The sequence below is a fragment of the Microcaecilia unicolor genome, chromosome 2 (genome assembly GCF_901765095.1).
Source record: "Microcaecilia unicolor chromosome 2, aMicUni1.1, whole genome shotgun sequence".
Classification (NCBI taxonomy): Eukaryota; Metazoa; Chordata; class Amphibia; order Gymnophiona; family Siphonopidae; genus Microcaecilia; species Microcaecilia unicolor.
Genome location: NC_044032.1, coordinates 431914080 through 431932704, shown reverse-complemented (window position 1 = coordinate 431932704; position 18625 = coordinate 431914080). Strand labels below are relative to the sequence as shown.

The window sequence follows — 18625 nt, the reverse complement described above, 5'->3', positions numbered from 1 at the left end:
GGGGAGGGTTGAGAGAGAGCTGTGGGTCTGTATACAGGGGCAGCCCTATAATTAGGTCAACTGAGGCGGAGGCCTCAGGCGGCAATTTTCATGGAGTGGCATCTTGCTGCTGGCCGGCCTTCCTGCTTGCCATCCTTCTATCTCCTCAGAAATTTCAGCTTCAGCCACCCCCACCGTCATCGCCACCACCTCCCCCCCCTTTGGTATCTCTCCTTCCACCCTCCCGAGCTGGCATTTCTCCTCCCACTCCCCTTCCTGGCCACGGTCTGGCATCTCCCCCTCTTCCCTGAGTCTGCCTTATTTACTTTCTAAAAGGCGGCAGCAGCAGCAACAATTCACGTATGCTGCCTTGCCACCAACCTTTTCTCTATACTTCGGCCGGTCTCTCTAATGTAACTTCCTCTTTTCTCAGAGTCAGGCTGCAGTAGAGAGAAGAAGCCAAGGCCAGCAGCAGGGCAGCATATGTGAATCACTGCCAACGACAACTTTTGGAAAACAAAGAAGGAAGGTAGACTTTGAGAAGGGGGTTGAGAAAAGAAGGGGGATGGCAGACCACGGCCAGGGGTAGAGGGAGTGGGGAAAGAGAGAGAAGAGGGAGTGGGGAAAGAGAGAGAGTGAGTGAGTGATGCTGGATAACAGGAGGCAGAAGAGGGAGAGATGTTGGATGGGGATGAGGTAATGGGAGGGAGGTAGAGATGTTGGATTCAAGGGGGAGGGGGAGATGTCAGATTCAGGGGAGAGGGCGAGAGAGGGAGAGATGGATAGGGAGAGTGGGGGAAGAAGGGGAAGATGGAGAAAAACTCAGGGGAGGGAGAGATGTCAGACTCGGAGGAGGGAGCAGAAGGGGGGAGGGGAAGAAGGATGGGGAGAGGTGGACAGGGAGACCAGAAGGTGAACAAGAAATGGACAGGGGAGGGCAGAGGGAGAGATGGACAGGTGTGGGAGGGAGGGAGAGGTGTCAGATGGGGGCGGAAGAGAGGTAAAGAGATGTCATACTTAGGGAGGGGGAGATGTCATACTTTGGAGTAGGGGGTGCAAGGGAGAGAAGGAGAGATGTTGGACTTGGGGGAAGGAAAGGTGGGAGGGAGAGATTAGGCTTCAAGTATGGGGGGGGAATAGAAAGAGAGGGAAGAGATGATAGGTTACAAGAGTGGAACAAGGAATAGGGAGGGAAGATATTAGGAATTGTGGATCCATGTGAGAGAGGCCATAGGAGGGTTGTCAAAGAGATGAGTAACAGGAGGACAGTGAGTGCATAGGGTAAAAATGTGGTAACGAGGAGCAAATGAAATAAGTGAGATGGGAATAAGAGAAGAAGATAGAAAGTTGGTAAGTAGATGAAAAGTGAAAAGGAGTGGAGTAAGAGGACAAATTTTGAGTGGACAGAGGCAGAAAACAAAACACAGAGTAGAAAGCTTTAGGAGAAAGATCAATATATCGGAGACAGGTGTAGTAAGGGAATGGAACAAGACAGGAGGAGAGAGGATAAATGGCAATGGACAGTGGCCACTGGAAACAGAATTAGCAGAAAAGAGAAACTGGGACCAATGTGATGGAAAATTATAATGCCCATACACACAAAGATAGAAAAAAGTGTTTTATTTTTAATTTATTAACTGGAATATGTTGGCTTTGGGAAATGTACATTGCAAATGTCTATGTACTGTGTTCAGTACAAAAGGAAATGTATTTGTTTTTGTTTCTATAGTGTTGCAGTACATGCTGTACTTAACTTCTTGGGGTTCCCAGTTCAGTTTTTTCTCATCATATTCCCATCTCTAATTTGTGATCCCTTGTTCTGTATTTGGTGAGGGTCTGTTTGTGTTTTGCGTGTGACTGAGGTGTGATATTTGTTTGTTTGTTCTGTGGTAGGCATTTTGGTATTTTAGGACCCAGTTTAATATTTGTAGTGCTGTCTTTTATAGGTTACTCCTGGGGGAATTTTGCTCCACAATGCAATGCAGAGTTTGCACATAATACTGTTCTCGCCTTGAAGAATTCTGCACAGGGGACAGAAGGCAGAAATATTATCAAGTTTCTGATCCCCGTCCCCTTGCAGCACACACCCACAGACTACTTGTACAAATCTCCCCTCCCCCTTACCCTGTTCTCCCAGATCATGTGGCATAAGAAAGAAACAAAGGGCTGTATATCAGGCTACTTCCTCTTCCTCTGCTGGCCTGGGCCCACCTGCTGTACAGAGTCCCACGTAGTTCAAATAAGCAGTGGGGCCAGGCCAGTAGAGGAGGAAAAAGAGGTCTGACGTGCACCTGCTAGTTTTTTCCTTATGCCACATTATCTGGGAGGAACACATGATAATGTAGAGGCAAGGAGAGAAAGAATATAGAGAGATAGGAATTGGGGGCTAAGGGGTGAGAAAGAACTATGGGCAGAGAAATCTGGGGGAAGGGAAGGGGGGTTCAAGCTAAATCAGGGTGGAGAGGGTGGACCCTGAAGCTAAGCTGGAGTGAGAGAGAGCTGGAAGCTGGAGAGTGATATTACCAGTGAAGGAAGAAACTGGGGGAGCACTTAGGCCTAGTGAATTGGGGAAATTCTGCACAAATGACAAAGATACAGAATTTTAAAATACTGTGCACAGAATTTCCAAAATTTTTATGCAGACTTTTTCATTTTGCACCATATTCCCCTGCTGTTGTATGACCATGTTTACTAAAGGTCCTGTTTATTAAGCCACACTAGTGTTTTTAACGCACACGCTAAACACTAGAGACACCCAGATGGGTGACTCTAGCATTTAGCGCGTGCTAATTTTTAGGACACACTAAAAATGCTAGCACACCTTAGTAAACAGGGCCCTAAATGTATGTCGAGTTTGGATTTAGATTTTGCATTTCACAATGTGCCTGGTAGAGAGATGTATGTTGCTATTACTCCAATGACATGAAAATCAGAATAATTGTACTGTGACTTCCAAGGAGAAATCTCCTAGTTATGATCTGCACTTGTTTGGGAGAGGTTGGACTTATGTGGATGCAGAGCATTGTTACTTTTAACTCATAAGAACTGCTATATTGTGTTGGACCAAAGGACCTGAGGGTCATGTATGCAGTGTGGCACATATACGAGCATCATCCATCTGGTGTGCCCTAACTGAAAAAAGGTTAAGAATCATTGCCATAGAGTCTCGGCAGCATTTAGTAAGTAAAACATGCAGATCTTTCCAAATGTATAGCTTGGATGCACAGCTAAAAAATCTCACTCATTGCCTTCAATAGTCAATGTTATGGTGAATATCACTTTTGGGGAGGGCCACCCTTTTCATATTGTTGTCGTGCACCAGCTTCTTTTGATTCCACCAAACTTTGTGCCAGCTGCTCCTTTCTACTAGCTGCTTGGTCTGGCACCACCAAATCAGCTATAGAGTGGGGAGCTTCTTTCTTTGCTCTGGCTGCCAGCACCATACAGCTGCTAATATCAGAGATAATATGCTTTGTTTCATGTGCAGTACAGGAAGTGTTCATTCTCAACTTTTAATTCCTGTGTGGTGCCGGCGGCTTGAGTGGTTTCAGATAAGAAAGGACCTCTCTTCTCTGCAGTGGATTTAGTGGTACTGGGCAGATAGAAGAAGGGTTGGCTGATGAGACCGGTCTGATGCCTGGGGCCTAACAAGGGGGCAGGTGGGAGATGGGAGCTGAAGCTTGGAGATGGGCCTGATATAGAGGATGGGAGGAAGGCATTGGTGGTGGTGGAAGGAGGAGGAGGAGAACAGCTATTGCTGGGGAGGAGGAGAAACATGGGGCATATGCAGGGGAAGGGAGAGGCACAGAGATGGATGCTGGGGTTAAGGTGGAAGAAAGGATAGAGAAGTGGAGAAGGAAATATGGGAGAAGAGGTAGGGACACCGGCTGTTGGGGAAAGGGGAAAAGGGGGAAGAATGTTTGAAGGATAAAATATGGTGACATAGGTGAGAGAGGGTGGAAATAGAGGAAGTAAAAGGGGAAATGGGAATCTGAATAAGGGGGTAAGACATAAGAAAGGGACTTGAGGTGGGGAAGGGGAGATGAATAACAGGGAGAAAATGAGAGGCAGTGATTGATGAGGCCTGGGAGGCGATGAACACAGGGGCTGGAAATGGAGAACTGGAAAGTGAGTGAAATCCATAGAATAGGAGGCTAGAGAAGGAATGAGAAGGGAAGAAAGTGTAGGAAGTGGAAAGCTGATAAGTAGGTGAAAGAGGAGACCAAGGATTGTGGGCAGAAAGAAGGATGAAATCTAGTTACAGGTTCATAAAAAGGTAAATGACTAATGGAGACAAAAATGAAACAGAAGGGTCAGAGTTTGGCATAAGGAAGAACATAGGACAGTGAAGAAACAGAAAATGGAAATAAGATCCTGGAAAGGGACTCTGAGAAAAGCAACAAAAGGAAGTCATAAAGAAAGATGAGGACCAACCCAATTCAAAAAATAAAATGGTCAGAAAACAAGGATACAAATAAATATATTTTTGATATTTAGAGAAAGATAACATCAGTTTTGAAAATGTGTATGTCTTGTATTTTGTTCTGTGCTGAAGGAAATGCATCTGTTTCTGTGGGGTTTTACTGCTCCCAGTCTGGCTTCTTTTGTTTTCCATTTCTGTTTCTTTTTCTTTTTTTTCCCTCTACATTATATTTCTAGTTTATAATATTTTTACTAAGTGATGGCCTGTGATTTCCTTGTGTAGCAGGATGAGGGATTCAGTTGATATGTGTAGGTTCTGTATAGGAATCTATAGTGGTCTATCTTTTCCAGCTGGGAAAGAGCCCCTGCACTCCTATGCTTAATAAAACCCACACCCCTGATACCTAGTGGTATACTGGTGTTCTAGAACATTTGCAGTGCTAACTTTTCATGGATAGGGTTGGCGTACAAAACCCCAACCTTGGCTGACTTCTAATATCCGCTACCTACGTTCCTGTACCCGCTCCGCCGAACGCCTCTGGCGGAAATCTCGGGCCCTTGCTGATTTCTTACACTTTAAGTTCATGCTGACCTCCTTCCAATCTGCTCTTTTACGTGCCAAACAGGATTATTATATCCAACTGACCAACTCTCTTGGCTCTAATCCTCGACTTCTCTTCACCACATTGAACTCTCTCCTCAAGGTGCCCCTCCCCCAACTCCCCCTTCATTATCTCCTCAGACCCTTGCTGAATTCTTTCACAACAAGGTTCAAAAGATAAACCTTGCTTTCTCTACCTCACCAGCTCTCCCTCCACTAGTCCGTTCCCCTCTCTCTCCTTCCCCTCATTCCCTTTCCTCCTTTTCTGAAGTTACTATTGAGGAAACTACACTTTTTCTTTCTTCCTCAAAATGTACCACCTGTTCCTCTGATCCCATTCCCACCCACCTTCTTAATGCCATCTCTCCTACTCTTATTCCTTTTATCTGTCACATTCTCAACCTCTCACTTTCCACTGCGACTGTCCCTGCTGCCTTTAAACATGCTGTGGTCACACCTCTCCTTATGAAGCCTTCACTTGACCCTACTTGTCCCTCTAATTATCGACCCATCTCCCTCCTTCCTTTTCTCTCCAAATTACTTGAGCGTGCTGTTCACCGCCGCTGCCTTGATTTTCTCTCCTCACATACTATTCTTGACCCATTACAATCTGGTTTTCGCCCTCTCCACTCAACCGAAACTGCGCTTACTAAAGTCTCCAATGACCTATTACTGGCTAAATCCAGAGGTCAATATTCCATCCTCATTCTTCTTGATCTTTCCGCTGCTTTTGACACTGTCGATCACAGCATACTTCTTGATACCCTGTCCTCACTTGGATTCCAGGGCTCTGTCCTTTCCTGGTTCTCTTCCTACCTCTCCCTCCGCACCTTTAGTGTTCACTCTGGTGGATCCTCTTCTACTTCTATCCCTCTGCCTGTCAGCGTACCTCAGGGTTCTGTTCTTGGTCCCCTCTTCTTTTCTATCTACACTTTTTCCCTTGGTTCCTTAATCTCATCCCATGGCTTTTCCTACCATCTCTATGCTGATGACTCCCAAATCTACCTTTCTACCCCTGATATCTCACCTTGCATCCAAACCAAAGTTTCAGCGTGCTTGTCTGACATTGCTGCCTGGATGTCTCAACGCCACCTGAAATTAAATATGACCAAAACCGAGCTTCTCATTTTCCCCCCCAAACCCACCTCCCCGCTCCCCCCGTTTTCTATTTCTGTTGATGGCTCTCTCATTCTCCCTGTCTCCTCAGCTCGAAACCTTGGGGTCATCTTTGACTCTTCTCTCTCCTTCTCTGCTCATATCCAGCAGACCGCCAAAACCTGTCGTTTCTTTCTTTACAACATCCGTAAAATCCGCCCCTTTCTTTCCGAGCACTCTACCAAAACCCTCATCCACACCCTTGTCACCTCTCGTTTAGACTACTGCAATCTGCTTCTTGCTGGCCTCCCACTTAGTCACCCCCCCCCCCCTCCAGTCGGTTCAAAACTCTGCTGCCCGTCTCATCTTCCGCCAGGGTCGCTTTACTCATACTACCCCTCTCCTCAAGACCCTTCACTGGCTCCCTATCTGTTTTCGCATCCTGTTCAAACTTCTTCTACTGACCTATAAATGTATTCACTCTGCTGCTCCCCAGTATCTCTCCACACTCGTCCTTCCCTACACCCCTTCCCGTGCACTCCGCTCCATGGATAAATCCTTCTTATCTGTTCCCTTCTCCACTACTGCCAACTCCAGACTTCGCGCCTTCTGTCTCGCTGCACCCTACACCTGGAATAAACTTCCTGAGCCCCTACGTCTTGCCCCATCCTTGGCCACCTTTAAATCTAGACTGAAAGCCCACCTCTTTAACATTGCTTTTGACTCGTAACCACTTGTAACCACTCGCCTCCACCTACCCTCCTCTCTTCCTTCCCGTTCACATTAATTGATTTGATTTGCTTACTTTATTTATTTTTTGTCTATTAGATTGTAAGCTCTTTGAGCAGGGACTGTCTTTCTTCTATGTTTGTGCAGCGCTGCGTATGCCTTGTAGCGCTATAGAAATGCTAAATAGTAGTAGTAGTAGTAGTAGTAGTGTAGTTTGTGTTCTTAACTTGGTGCTGGTATAGTAAGCATTTGAATGACTATTTGCAAGGTTTTATCTTACGTAACACAGTGTCTGGTAGTGGAGGGAGTTTGTGTTGCTATCACTGATTTGACACCAGAGTTTGTATGTTGTTATTATGTTAATCTGTACAGCGCTGCGTAACCCTAGTAGCGCTCTAGAAATGTTAAGTAGTAGTATATAGTGAAACATTCTATTTCTGCTCTGTACCTTTGTTGGGAGAGTTTTATTGGTTGATCTGGGAATGCTCCATGAATAAATAATTATATTGTATATATTTTACAAGTGAATTCTCTGTGAGTACTTATGCTTCTCACCCCAGTCCCCAGAGGTGTACAGCTAGGCCCTGGTGACTGCCAGCACCAGTGGGTTCAACCTCAGTGGAATGAATGAGACATTTTTGTGGTTTGACTCCATTAGGCTGTTCAACTTTGTTTTTCATGTGCATATAGTACATAAATATATATAGTTTATGTATTTTCATGATTTTGTAATAAATTTAATTGCTTGGCTCCTGTCAATTTGTGGTTTTCTATCATTCCCAACCATCTTACTCCCTGATTGTAGGTCTGTGGAGGGAGTTTGGGGAGGGGGTGGGGTGGAAGGCTAAGGGCAGCATCTCATCCCTTGCCTGAGGCAACAGATTGCCTTGAGCCACCCCTGTCTGTATACCATTGGAAGAGGTGAAGGACAGCTGTAGGGGGTTCAGAAAAGGCAGGGCTTTTTTTTAGGGGGTACTTGGGGGTACTGAGTACCGGCACCTTTTCTATTGTCTGCTAAAATTGACCCATGGTCCCCAAGTTTTAATGAAAGAACTCAGGCTCTACACAACAATTCTGCCTTGTCATAGATTCTGTGATTAGTTGCAGGGGGCCTGGCTATTGTGGGGTGGGTCCCTCAGTGATCACCCCACCCCTGAAGGGTGGCCTGACATTTGAGTAACAGCACCTTTTTTGCTAGAAAAAAAGCACTGAGAAAAGGATAGAGATAGCTGTGGCATTGAAAGAGAACTGGGGGTGTTGTTGAGAGACTGGGAGGTGTCCACTCTGGAGAGGGGGACAGAGAAATCTAGAGATGAGAGAGATCAAACCTAGGGAGAGGTTCAAGCTAAGTTGGGGAATAATACTGCTCAGGGGATCAAGTCTGAGCAGAGAGAAGGCTGGTGAGGGAGGATTCAGGCCGGGGGTAGGGGAGAGCCCGGCCTTTCTGGTTGGGGAATTCTGTGTGAAAAATTACAAATAAAGGTTGCAGAATTTTGTAGAATGTTTAAATTGCTGTGCATAGAATTTTCCAAATATTAGCACAGAATTAAAAAAAAATTTTCGTACTGAATTCCCCCAAATGTAAAACATTGTGTTACGGAGCTCACTCAGTCCAAAGTTTTTAATCAGTCTTCAGTAAGCTGCAGAGTGTAAAAAGCATGTAGATGATCGCTCTTTGAAAACTGGCTAGAAGCGTGTGAGTGTGAAATGTACCTGCATTCTTTGCCCCTGCAATTTGTGAGAGTAAATATGTGTAGCCTAGACAGCATTATGTATGTATCGTTCTTTTCTGATCCTAATATCCCACTCCTTAATTTTACAGGGTGCAATTCTGTATCTGGTTGCCACAAGTTACGCATCTAGATGCAGCATGCTGAGCACTAATTCCATTTGGCATGTCCCCTTACACCATGTCAATAGCAGGCATTAATGTGCACACCCAAATAAGAAACTTTAGGGGTCCTTTTACAAAGGCGCACTAGTGCTAAAAATAAGTGCGCGCTAAATGTTAGAAATGCCCATATATTTCTACAGGCATCTCTAGCATTTAGCACCTGCTAATCATTAGCATGACTTTGTAAAAAGAGCCCTTAGTGCTTAACTTACAGTGTGCTGTTAGTTTTGCATATAAATGTTAGTCCGTTCCATGCTGTAAAAGAAGTGGGAGAGCGACCAAGGATACCAGAAACTGGAGGATGTTCGTTAATAAAGAATTTTATTGATAATTTGAAGACTCGACACAACGTAGTGTTTCGGCCGTTTTTTCTGAGACGCAGTGATAAACATGCTAGCCTCTTCCCTGAAGAAGTACTAACGAAACCTGGCCATGTCGGCAGAGGTTTGAGCTGGATGAAAAATCGCTGCTGTTAAATTCTTTATACTAAACTAAGCTAAGTAATATTTTTCAAAAAAAATTAATTAAGAAAAAACTTATATATACACAAAAATGAAGAAAAATTATTTTATGGGTTGATCAATGAGGATGAAAGGGACACCATTAACGATCTGGGACAGTGTTCCCAAATGGTGGAAATACCTGAAAGAAATCTGAAGATCCCCATATATTGAAAGTAATTTGTATATGTCTATCACTATTATGTATGTTGGAGCAAAAAATTGAAAAATATATGTATTTAAACATTTTGTGTCTGGGAGAGGAATATAAATGGTAACTTCCCATTTAGGCTTTTTTAGATGCCTTTGAAAAGTATCCTCACTGAGGCCTGAAGGCATCTCATTTCTGTTAAAATAGTGTGATTTTACTATGTGGTACACACCACAGGATTTATATGAAGTTCCTCAGTACTTCAGGGTGGAAAATACTACAGAACTGTACAGTGGGTTGCTGTGGCCAGAAAATGTGTGCATTCTTGGCCACAATAACACAGTATGCCAGGCCTGCCAAAATTTGTAAAAACATTGTTCCTATCCCCCCAATCCCTGAAATTGTATGTAAAGTACTAGTGGTCACAATAAGAGTTCTGTTACCTTAACCCCCCCCCCCCCCCCCCTCGCCCCAGCCCTACCCAGGCTGTAATTGTAGAAAAATAGCTTGATTTTCAAGGCCTACCCTTTTTTTTCTGGCTATGCCTCCTTTGCAAAAAGGTTTCCATGCCCCACCCCCAAACTTACTTAAATATCCATGAGGGGATCTGGTGGAGAGCTGGAGCAGCCCCTAACCATTACTGCCTTGGCATGGCCATTTTCTACAGTGGCACCTCCTGAGTCTTACCAGTATGCCACCTAGGGATTGCTCCTGCCCTCTGCTAGACCCCCAGAAATGTTTAGTTGAGCTAAGGGGATATGGGTGGCGGAGAGGATCTCTTTGCTATGGGGTGAAGCCAGGAAAAAGGGATAGGATTTTTTTAAAAACTGTGCCATTTTTTAAATACTCTCAGCCCAGCTGAACAATAAAATGCATTAACACTGTTTAGTAAGTAGGGGCCTGAATCTAGAAACCCCAGTTTGATGTGGTTGCTCTGTTGGAATCCAGTCTCCAGTTTTCTAACTCTAGGTGTGCTGGTCAGTTCCTGTCATACTGTTCTTGCTTCTCTGGCTTCTTATTGGCTAAATGAAAAACCAGCAGCAAAGTCTGCCATCACCCATGAATATGTCCAGATGGGAAACAAAAAGAATAAGTCCCAGTCCTTGAGGGCTGCCAAAGGGTCAAGTTGTCAGGATAACCCTAATAACTACACAGGGAGATTTGAATGCAGCGGACGGAGTAGGCATGCAAATGTACTTCATTCATATTGTAACATGCTCTTAGGAGTATCCCTGATTTTGGGAGTCCAGCCCAGCAGGAGCCCCCACAGCCAGCTCCTTTGGTCCATAGATAGATAGATAAATATGACGCCTGGTGCCTCCACCTAAAATAAAAGGGTATTAATGGGTAAGATTTGTCCACCCTTTTCCTTTTCAGGAGGAAATGGGACTTGATATACTGCCTTTCTGTGGTTTGTTTTACAATTACATTCAAAGCGGTTTACGTAGTATATACTTATTTGTACCTGGGGCAATGGAGGGTTAAGTGACTTGCCCAGAGTCGTGATGAGCTGCAGTGGGAATCGAACCAAAAAAACTACCTGCTTGTCTTCAGTTGGAGACAGCGGGACTCAAACCCACAGCTCTGCTGTTACTAACCCAGCATCCAACCTCTAGGCCAGCCACGCTTTCAGTGTAACTGGCACAGAGTGGTGGGTGCTGCTCTGGCTGCTTTGTTGGGCAGACTGGATGGATCATGCAGGTCTTTATCTGCCATCATTTACTGTGGGTTTTTCCTCAGGAAAACTACAACAAACACTTCTGTGAATTTAATTCTTTTAGGATTTTCCAGTTCTCTTGAGATCTGTGACCTGTATTACTCTGACCAGATTTACAAATTCCACAAAGCAAAGATACCACTCAGCCCTCTCTTGGCCAAGTCCTGTAACTTATTTATCCCAGCACTGAGGCCTTGATGCTCAAAAGTAAATGCAGGCTAGTATTTGCGTAGAATATTCAGAGGCCCAGAGCACGGGAACAAATAAGCGTGCAAACAATGTAAGTAGCATGCTAATGTAGTCAAGCTCGTCATTTTGTATTCCTCCCCAATGCTCAGAAAACAGCGCCCTGCCTTACCACTCAAAAAATAAGACCAAGCTTTTGGAAGAGAGAATTTCTGTTGATTCTTATGCTTCTTTCATGAATCTTTCTGCAAAATCTGCCGGTTTTGATTGCTTTTGGAAGCAGAAGGAAACCCATGCAAGCCCTTAAGCGCTGGTCATGAGAAATAGAAAGTCTTAAACAAATACACATATTGGTGCCTGTTCCCTGCATCTAAATTTAAAGTGTCTACGCTAAAAAAAAATTAAAAGCACTCAAAGTGAAAACACACATTGGCATCTGTTTCCTACATCTAAATGTAAGTGTCCAAGCTAAAAAAGTTTAAAACGCTTATATTTAGGCCACAAAAAACATGCCAACGTGTTCTTCATGTTTGGGTTTTACCAGGCTCATGCGCACAGGTGCCAAGCTTACCACAGAACTCTTCTGCGCATGTGCCAAGCAAAATCCTCCCGCCGAACTCCCTAATGCTCAATGCTATATGCGTGCGCCTATATTTACATCTAACTAACGTTGAGCATTAGGGCATTGTTCTGCGCTGTTCCAGCAGTGTTTTTATGGTGCTGTTCGAATAGCACTGGAGTTTTGAGCATCGGGGCCTGAGAGAAAACCCTTCCCCCTCCCCTCAAGTGCAGATAAAAAGACAAAGATTTCCTCTCTATTTTTCTTCATTAGAATCCCAGATCTATCCCTGCTGTAGGAAAGAACAAAAGTGTTAAGGGGGAGGGGGAAATAGCAATTGTCAGAGTTGCTAAGTTGCTTCTTTCTACACCCCCCCCCCCCCCCAACATGGACCATTCCACAGTAACCATGTCAAATTGTCTTGAAGCTGTCAATGCAGTTCATGAAAGGAACTAAAAAGAAATCCAAAGCATACTCCATGATCATCTAACTGATTAGAGAAGGGCTTGCTTACAGAGATCAGTCTAAATGTGATATATATCTTGTATGACAACACAGCTCTCTGAAACCTGTAACTTGCAATAGAATTATGCAGAATTATGAGCACAGTCATGCACTATGGAATGGGTCAAAAGGCCAGAGATTGATAAGCCTGTGTGACTCTGGAATCTATCAGAGATTGATGAGCCTGCATGACTCTGGAATTTATGGTCTATTATGATACCCTTATGGGCAAGTAGGCTTGGGAAAGTAACTAGTATAAACAACAGGAAGAATGTGGTTTAACATGTTAAGGAAAGCAGATGGTGAGAACCAGATAATAGTCTATGAGAAGGATAATTTGCAGAAAATGTCATGTAAATCATTGTCTGAAACAAACGATTTAAGCTGCCGTATCAGAACAGTGTTTCAGAGAAGCAGTCACAGTGAACATCTCTTTATGTAACTGTACTGATCTCTCATGAGAAACTATAATTGTATCTGTATTTGGTAAGTAAATAAAAAGAATTGACTTTCTCATATGCACGTAGCCCTGGTTTCTTTTATTTCCCCAAATTGTTGATGGCTGGTACAAGCTAATTTGGGAGGGGTACAAGGGGCCTAAAAACAATTACTCTGGAGGCCTTGGCGCTATTTTAATTTTACACCTTCAGTTAGTCGCTAGCAATAGCAGCTAATAAGTTATTTTATCAAAAGTCCTTTCCTCCCACAGAGCTGTTTTCTCAAGTATAGAGACCACTGGGACGAATGTGCGAGAAACCAGTGGCTTTGTAAATGCCACTTTTGAAATCTGCCAATCAATATCTGTTTGAACAAAATTGATTGAGCCAAAGTCTTTCAGGGCTGAATCAATTATTCTGTCTGAACTTTGCTGCCTAAGTGCCTTAATCTTGTTCCAAGTGGCAGCATTTCTAGTCGGAAAGGTGAAGATGATGTGTACTAAATAGTTCAAAGAGATCCTCTGTCTGATGGTGATTGGAAGAAACTGTGAACATGAGTATATGCTGCATGTCTTAGGAGGACAAGCGGCATATACTCATGTTAAGGTACCAGGCACATTGGGGACAATTCTGTAAAGGGTGCCAAAAGTTAAGCACCAAGATGGAGTTCACTAAACGCTAATTCTTTTTTTTTTTTTTTTTTTAAGGAAAATGTGATACCTTTTTATTGGACTAGCTTAATACATTTTTTTTTTATTTTATTTATTGATTTTAAAGCAACATAATATTTATAAAAACATCTTCTGTTTAGGAGATGCTAAGCGCTCCCGCATTAATTCTGCGTTATCTGGTTAGCGTGCGCTATTCATAATGCACTAGGTGGATAATTTGGGAACACCTGCTCTCTGTCCATGATGTTCCCCCTCTGAAAAATATTTTTAAAAAGTCAGTAACCTGTCTGTGTGCGCTAACCTGAATTTGGATCTACACTCGTGCAATTAAGCCTTTTCTTAAGATCACAGTGCTGACTTTTATATCCATGCATTGGTAGCATGTGCAGAGCCAGTGGAATGATTGCAACAAGTTTGCTTACTGTTCATTCCTATAGCTCATTTCAATCTTGGGCATTTTTGGTGGTGTATTATCTCATTGCTGACTGGTAATACCACCACCGCCAACTCCAGGCTCCACCCTTTCTGCCTCGCCTCACCCCACCCCATGCCTGGAATAAACTCCCTGAGCCCATACGCCAGGCCCCCTCCCTGCCCATCTTCAAAGCCTTGCGCAAAGCCCACCTCTTCAATGTCGCCTTCGGCACCTAACCATACTTCTATTCAGGAAATCTAGACTGCTCCAACTTGACATTTCGCCCATTAGATTGTAAGCTCTTTTGAGCAGGGACTTTCCTTCTTTGTTAAACTGTACAGCACTGCGTAACCCTAGTAGCGCTCTAGAAATGTTAAGTAGTAGTAGTAGTAATAAACCTCATAATCCTTTATTCTAGAACGCATTGTTTTTTACTTGTTTCTATTATTATGGCTAAAGAAGTTTTGTTATTTTTAACTTTTGTAGGTTTTCGCATCACATGGTTCCTGGTCCATCAGGGCCTCACGCAACTGGAATCCCTCACCCCGCTATTGTTACACCTCAGATAAAACAGGAACATCCACATTGTGACAGCGACCTAATACACATGTGAGTATCGTGCATCGCTTCTTGTTCAATAGCACATCCCAAGTCATAACAATGAGACAAAATGTCCTGGTTAGGCAGAGGAGACAAGTGCCTAGTGGCTGCCTGGGTGACCCACTTAGTTTACATAATCAACTGTACCAGCCTCTTGTCTAAGCCTTTTTGCTGGCCTAAATTAAACCACTTAGCTATAGGGATAGTGGCTGAATATCACTGGTTATCTGTATAGTTGGGCAGAACACCCACGCTCATGGATAAAGCACTTACCATTAGCAGCTTTTGAATATTGGTTCATACATTTATTAGTTTATAAATATGCAAGAAGAATATCACGTCAAAAGCAAAGAACCCATGAAACAGATCAAGTCACTTAACGAAAGAATTATCAGTCGGGACAATTCCATAAATGGGCATCTAGAAGTATGAGCCAATTACGCACATCATTCACAGCAATAATTGGCAGTGACGTTTGTATATGCAGTAGGTGCTATTCTATAAGGAACACATGGGTGGAGAATGAGCGGTAGAGCTTCAATATGTAGCGTTACTCACTCTGCCATATATCACTGTGCCCAAAAAGCCTCAGATTCACGTGAAAGCCTTTAGTAAGACACAATCCACTTGCGGTCATCAGTACAGTCATAGGCCTAAAAAAAACTCCACTACGACGTTAGTGAGTAAACAATCCACCACATTGATTTTGTGCAGTCATTTAAATTAGCCAGTCACTTATCTGCAGTAGCAACTCAGTTTCACAAACAATTTCAGGCAGTATCCCAATAATCCACGGAAGCACTGGAACCTCTGCATCACTCAAAATACTCCCAAAATATTTAATTTGAAGCGTTGCGTATGATTTGGATTGTCTCCGTGGTTCTGAGGTGGAGCATGAGCAGGCCATGAGTGCATCGCCAAACAACACGCACAACTTAGAGAATACTATCTGCTGCGTGCATTGATTGATGCACCCATGTGCCCAACTGCTGCTGTGCCAAAGCGGGTTTGTGCTAGTAATTCTACAGCAATGTAGTCCCACCTAAGTGCTGTTATAGAATTGCCTCCTGGGTCATCTACTTCTTGGCGCCAAATTATAGAATCGTTCCAAATCTGTTTAGTCTCCTTTCTAGAATTCTCAAGGTAGAGAACCTAATAACTGCAACAAAACAGCAATAATCATAAGAAGTTAAGAAGAGCCAAGGTGGCTCACAGCAATGTAAGACACACTGTTTTCCCTGAGCGATTTGCAGCGCTATGCTTTTTTGGCGTTTTGGTTTCACAGTTCTTTGTTGATATATTCAGTGTCATATACATCTACATTTACCAACTTTGGCTGAGACTGTACTGTTGACTCCTGAAGCAGGTGCTTGTGGCACCAAAACGCAGTTCTACGTCAAGTCATTTTTAGCCAATAAACCACCTGTCTTGGAACTACATTGGTCTACCCCCTTTTTCTTTTTTGTTTGTGTTCGTGTTTTTTGTTAAGGGGGCTTTTTTTTGTTTGTTTTTGTTCAGAGCAATTGACCATCAAGCCCAGCATTCCTTCTGTGAGAGTAGCCATTCTTAGTCAATAGCTAATAGGGAAGTCCACACAATGAAGTTACTATCAGGCTTATTTTCGAAAGAGAAGGGCGCCCATCTTTCGCTACAAATCGGGAGATGGGCGTCCTTCTCCCAGGGTCGCCCAAATCTGCATAATTGAAAACCGATTTTGGGCGTCCTCAACTGCTTTCCGTCGTGGGGACGACCAAAGTTCATGGGGGCGTGTCGGAAGCATTATGAAGGCAGGACTGGTGCGTGCCTAACACATGGGCGTCCTCGACTGATAATGGAAAAAAGAAGGGCGTCCCTGACGAGCACTTGGGTGACGTTACTTGGTCCATTTTTTCTTACAACCAAGCCTCAAAAAGCTGCCCGAACTGACCAGATGACCACTGGAGGGAATCGGGGATGACCTCCCTTTACATCCCCAGTGGTCACTAACCCCCTCCCACCCTTAAAAAACATCTTTAAAAATATTTTGTGCCAGCCTCAAATATCATACCCAGCTCCATGACAGCTGTAAGCAGGTCCCAGGAGAAGTTTTAGGGGGTACCGCAGTACACTTCAGGAAGGTGGACCCAGTCCCATCCCCCTCTACCTGTTACACTTGTGGTGGTAAATGTGAGCCCTCCAAAACCCACCACAAACCCACTGTACCCACATCTAGGTGCCCCCCTTCATCCCTAAGGGCTATGGTAGTGGTGTACAGTTGTGGGGAGTGGGGTTTGGGGGGCACAGCACACAAGGTAAGGGAGCTATGCACCTGGGAGCTTTTTCTGAAGTCCACTGCAGTGCCCCCTAGGGTGTCCTAGCATGTGGGGGGACCAGTGCACTACAAATGCTGGCTCCTCTCATGACCAAATGGCTTGGATTTGGTCGTTTCTAAGATGGGCGTCCTCGGTTTCCATTATCGTCGAAAACCGTGGACAACCATCTCTAAGGACGACCATCTCTAAAGTCGACCTAAATGTTGAGATTTGGGCGTCCCTGACCGTATTATCGAAATGAAAGATGGACGCCCATCTTGTTTCGATAATACGGGTTTCCCCGCCCCTTCGCGGGACATCCTGTGAGGACGTCCTCAGGAAAACTTGGGCGCCCCATTCGATTATGCCCATCATTGTAGTACATTTAGAACAAATCAGTGAAGGTATTTCTTCACATTTAATAATTTAAAAATGTGTATTAAAACTTTTGAAATGTATGCAGATCAACTGTACACACATAATTCAATTTTGGATCTATTAAATGTTTTAAGACACACGAATGCACATTCCAATTGGGGCCAGCTGGTCTCCCTGCAGCAAGCATAGATCTTTGTGCTTGAAGAACCTCAACATACCATAACAGTGGTAACTCCAAGGATTCAAACAGCAGAAGCCTTACCTATGAAAAGGCAGCACTGCAAATATTGCATCAGGTCGTAGAACCTACTGTGAAAACAGGGCAAATCAGATTACACTACAGCCCCACACAGAACAGAACACAGGCTGACCTTTATCTAATATAGAATAAGGGACTTCAAATTAGAAACATAATGGAAACCAGACTGTGGGACACTGAAGAAAGAGAAACTGAAATGCTTTTCCTCCTGTACTGAGCAAAATGCAAAGCTATAAGAAATGAGCATCGAAGTTGACGTAGTCCAATCATTAAAAACTCAGAATTCTTTTGTTGTATTTTTGTTGCATCTGCTCATTTATTTTTCTATTTAGGTTGTTCCTCTTTTCCTACTACCCCTTGTCAGTATTTTTTTTCAAGTTCCTTCCCAGGGTCTTTTCTTAGTCTCGGTTTCCTTTTTCTATCTTTTTCCCTTCATTCCCTACATCTGGCCATGAGAATGATCTTTTGCTTTCATCTTTTTTTCCCTTCATTTTTCTTGTCGGCTTGTCTAGCCACACAGTAATACGCTTAGATGGGACTGGCACAACACAGTAAGCGCAGTAAGAATGCAGGATGATAGATGCTTGGGGACATTAAAGTTGCCATGAGCATCGCTTTCCCTTCTGTTATAGCAGCCCTGTCTGCACCACAAAGTTGGCTCTTGGATCGCACAGTGCAGGAAGAAACTCTGGTACAGATCTCACGAGACTGTGGGACTTGAATCAGACTTTCTTCCTATACTGCATGGTGGTTTTGGAGCCGGCAGTAATAACTGCGGCTAGAGTTCAGGGATCAGGGAGAGATAGAAGCAGCAGCAGCTGGAGGAGTACTGATTTCTGATTTCGGGGGGGGGGGGGGGGGGGTGCCAGAATCCTGGCTCTGCCCCTACAAATAGGGACAGAAAAGTTGATATTCAAATGCTATGTGTAGTTGCTCTATATTGTTAGCTTTTAACTTTGGGCCCACCAACCACATAACTTTTGACCAGACATTTCAGTGTTCAGCTACAAATTATACAATTAAATCTGAAAAGGATCTGATGTGTTCCAGGGTTGGACTGCATGTGAATCAGACATGGCTGATGTCTAGAATTATCCAATTTACTTTATCTGCTTAATTAGGAGCGCATAAATAGCTGCTCTAACATAATCGGATAAAGCATCCATTTAAGTTTAGGACTACATATGCAGTAGTCTGACATAAGTGGATAAGTCGGCTGAAAATCCGCCTAAACATA

At 43.8% G+C, this 18625-nt stretch overlaps 1 protein-coding gene across 3 annotated transcripts in view; it reads left to right on the top strand.

Annotated features, from left to right (window-relative positions):
- LEF1 (lymphoid enhancer binding factor 1) overlaps positions 1-18625 on the top strand; it is a 248260-nt gene that overhangs the window by 156795 nt on the left and 72840 nt on the right. For all 3 annotated transcript variants that reach the window (XM_030190796.1, XM_030190798.1, XM_030190797.1), the window contains exon 6: positions 14347-14469. In XM_030190796.1, coding sequence (XP_030046656.1) covers positions 14347-14469 — 123 coding nt within the window. The remainder of the gene's footprint in view (positions 1-14346; positions 14470-18625) is intronic.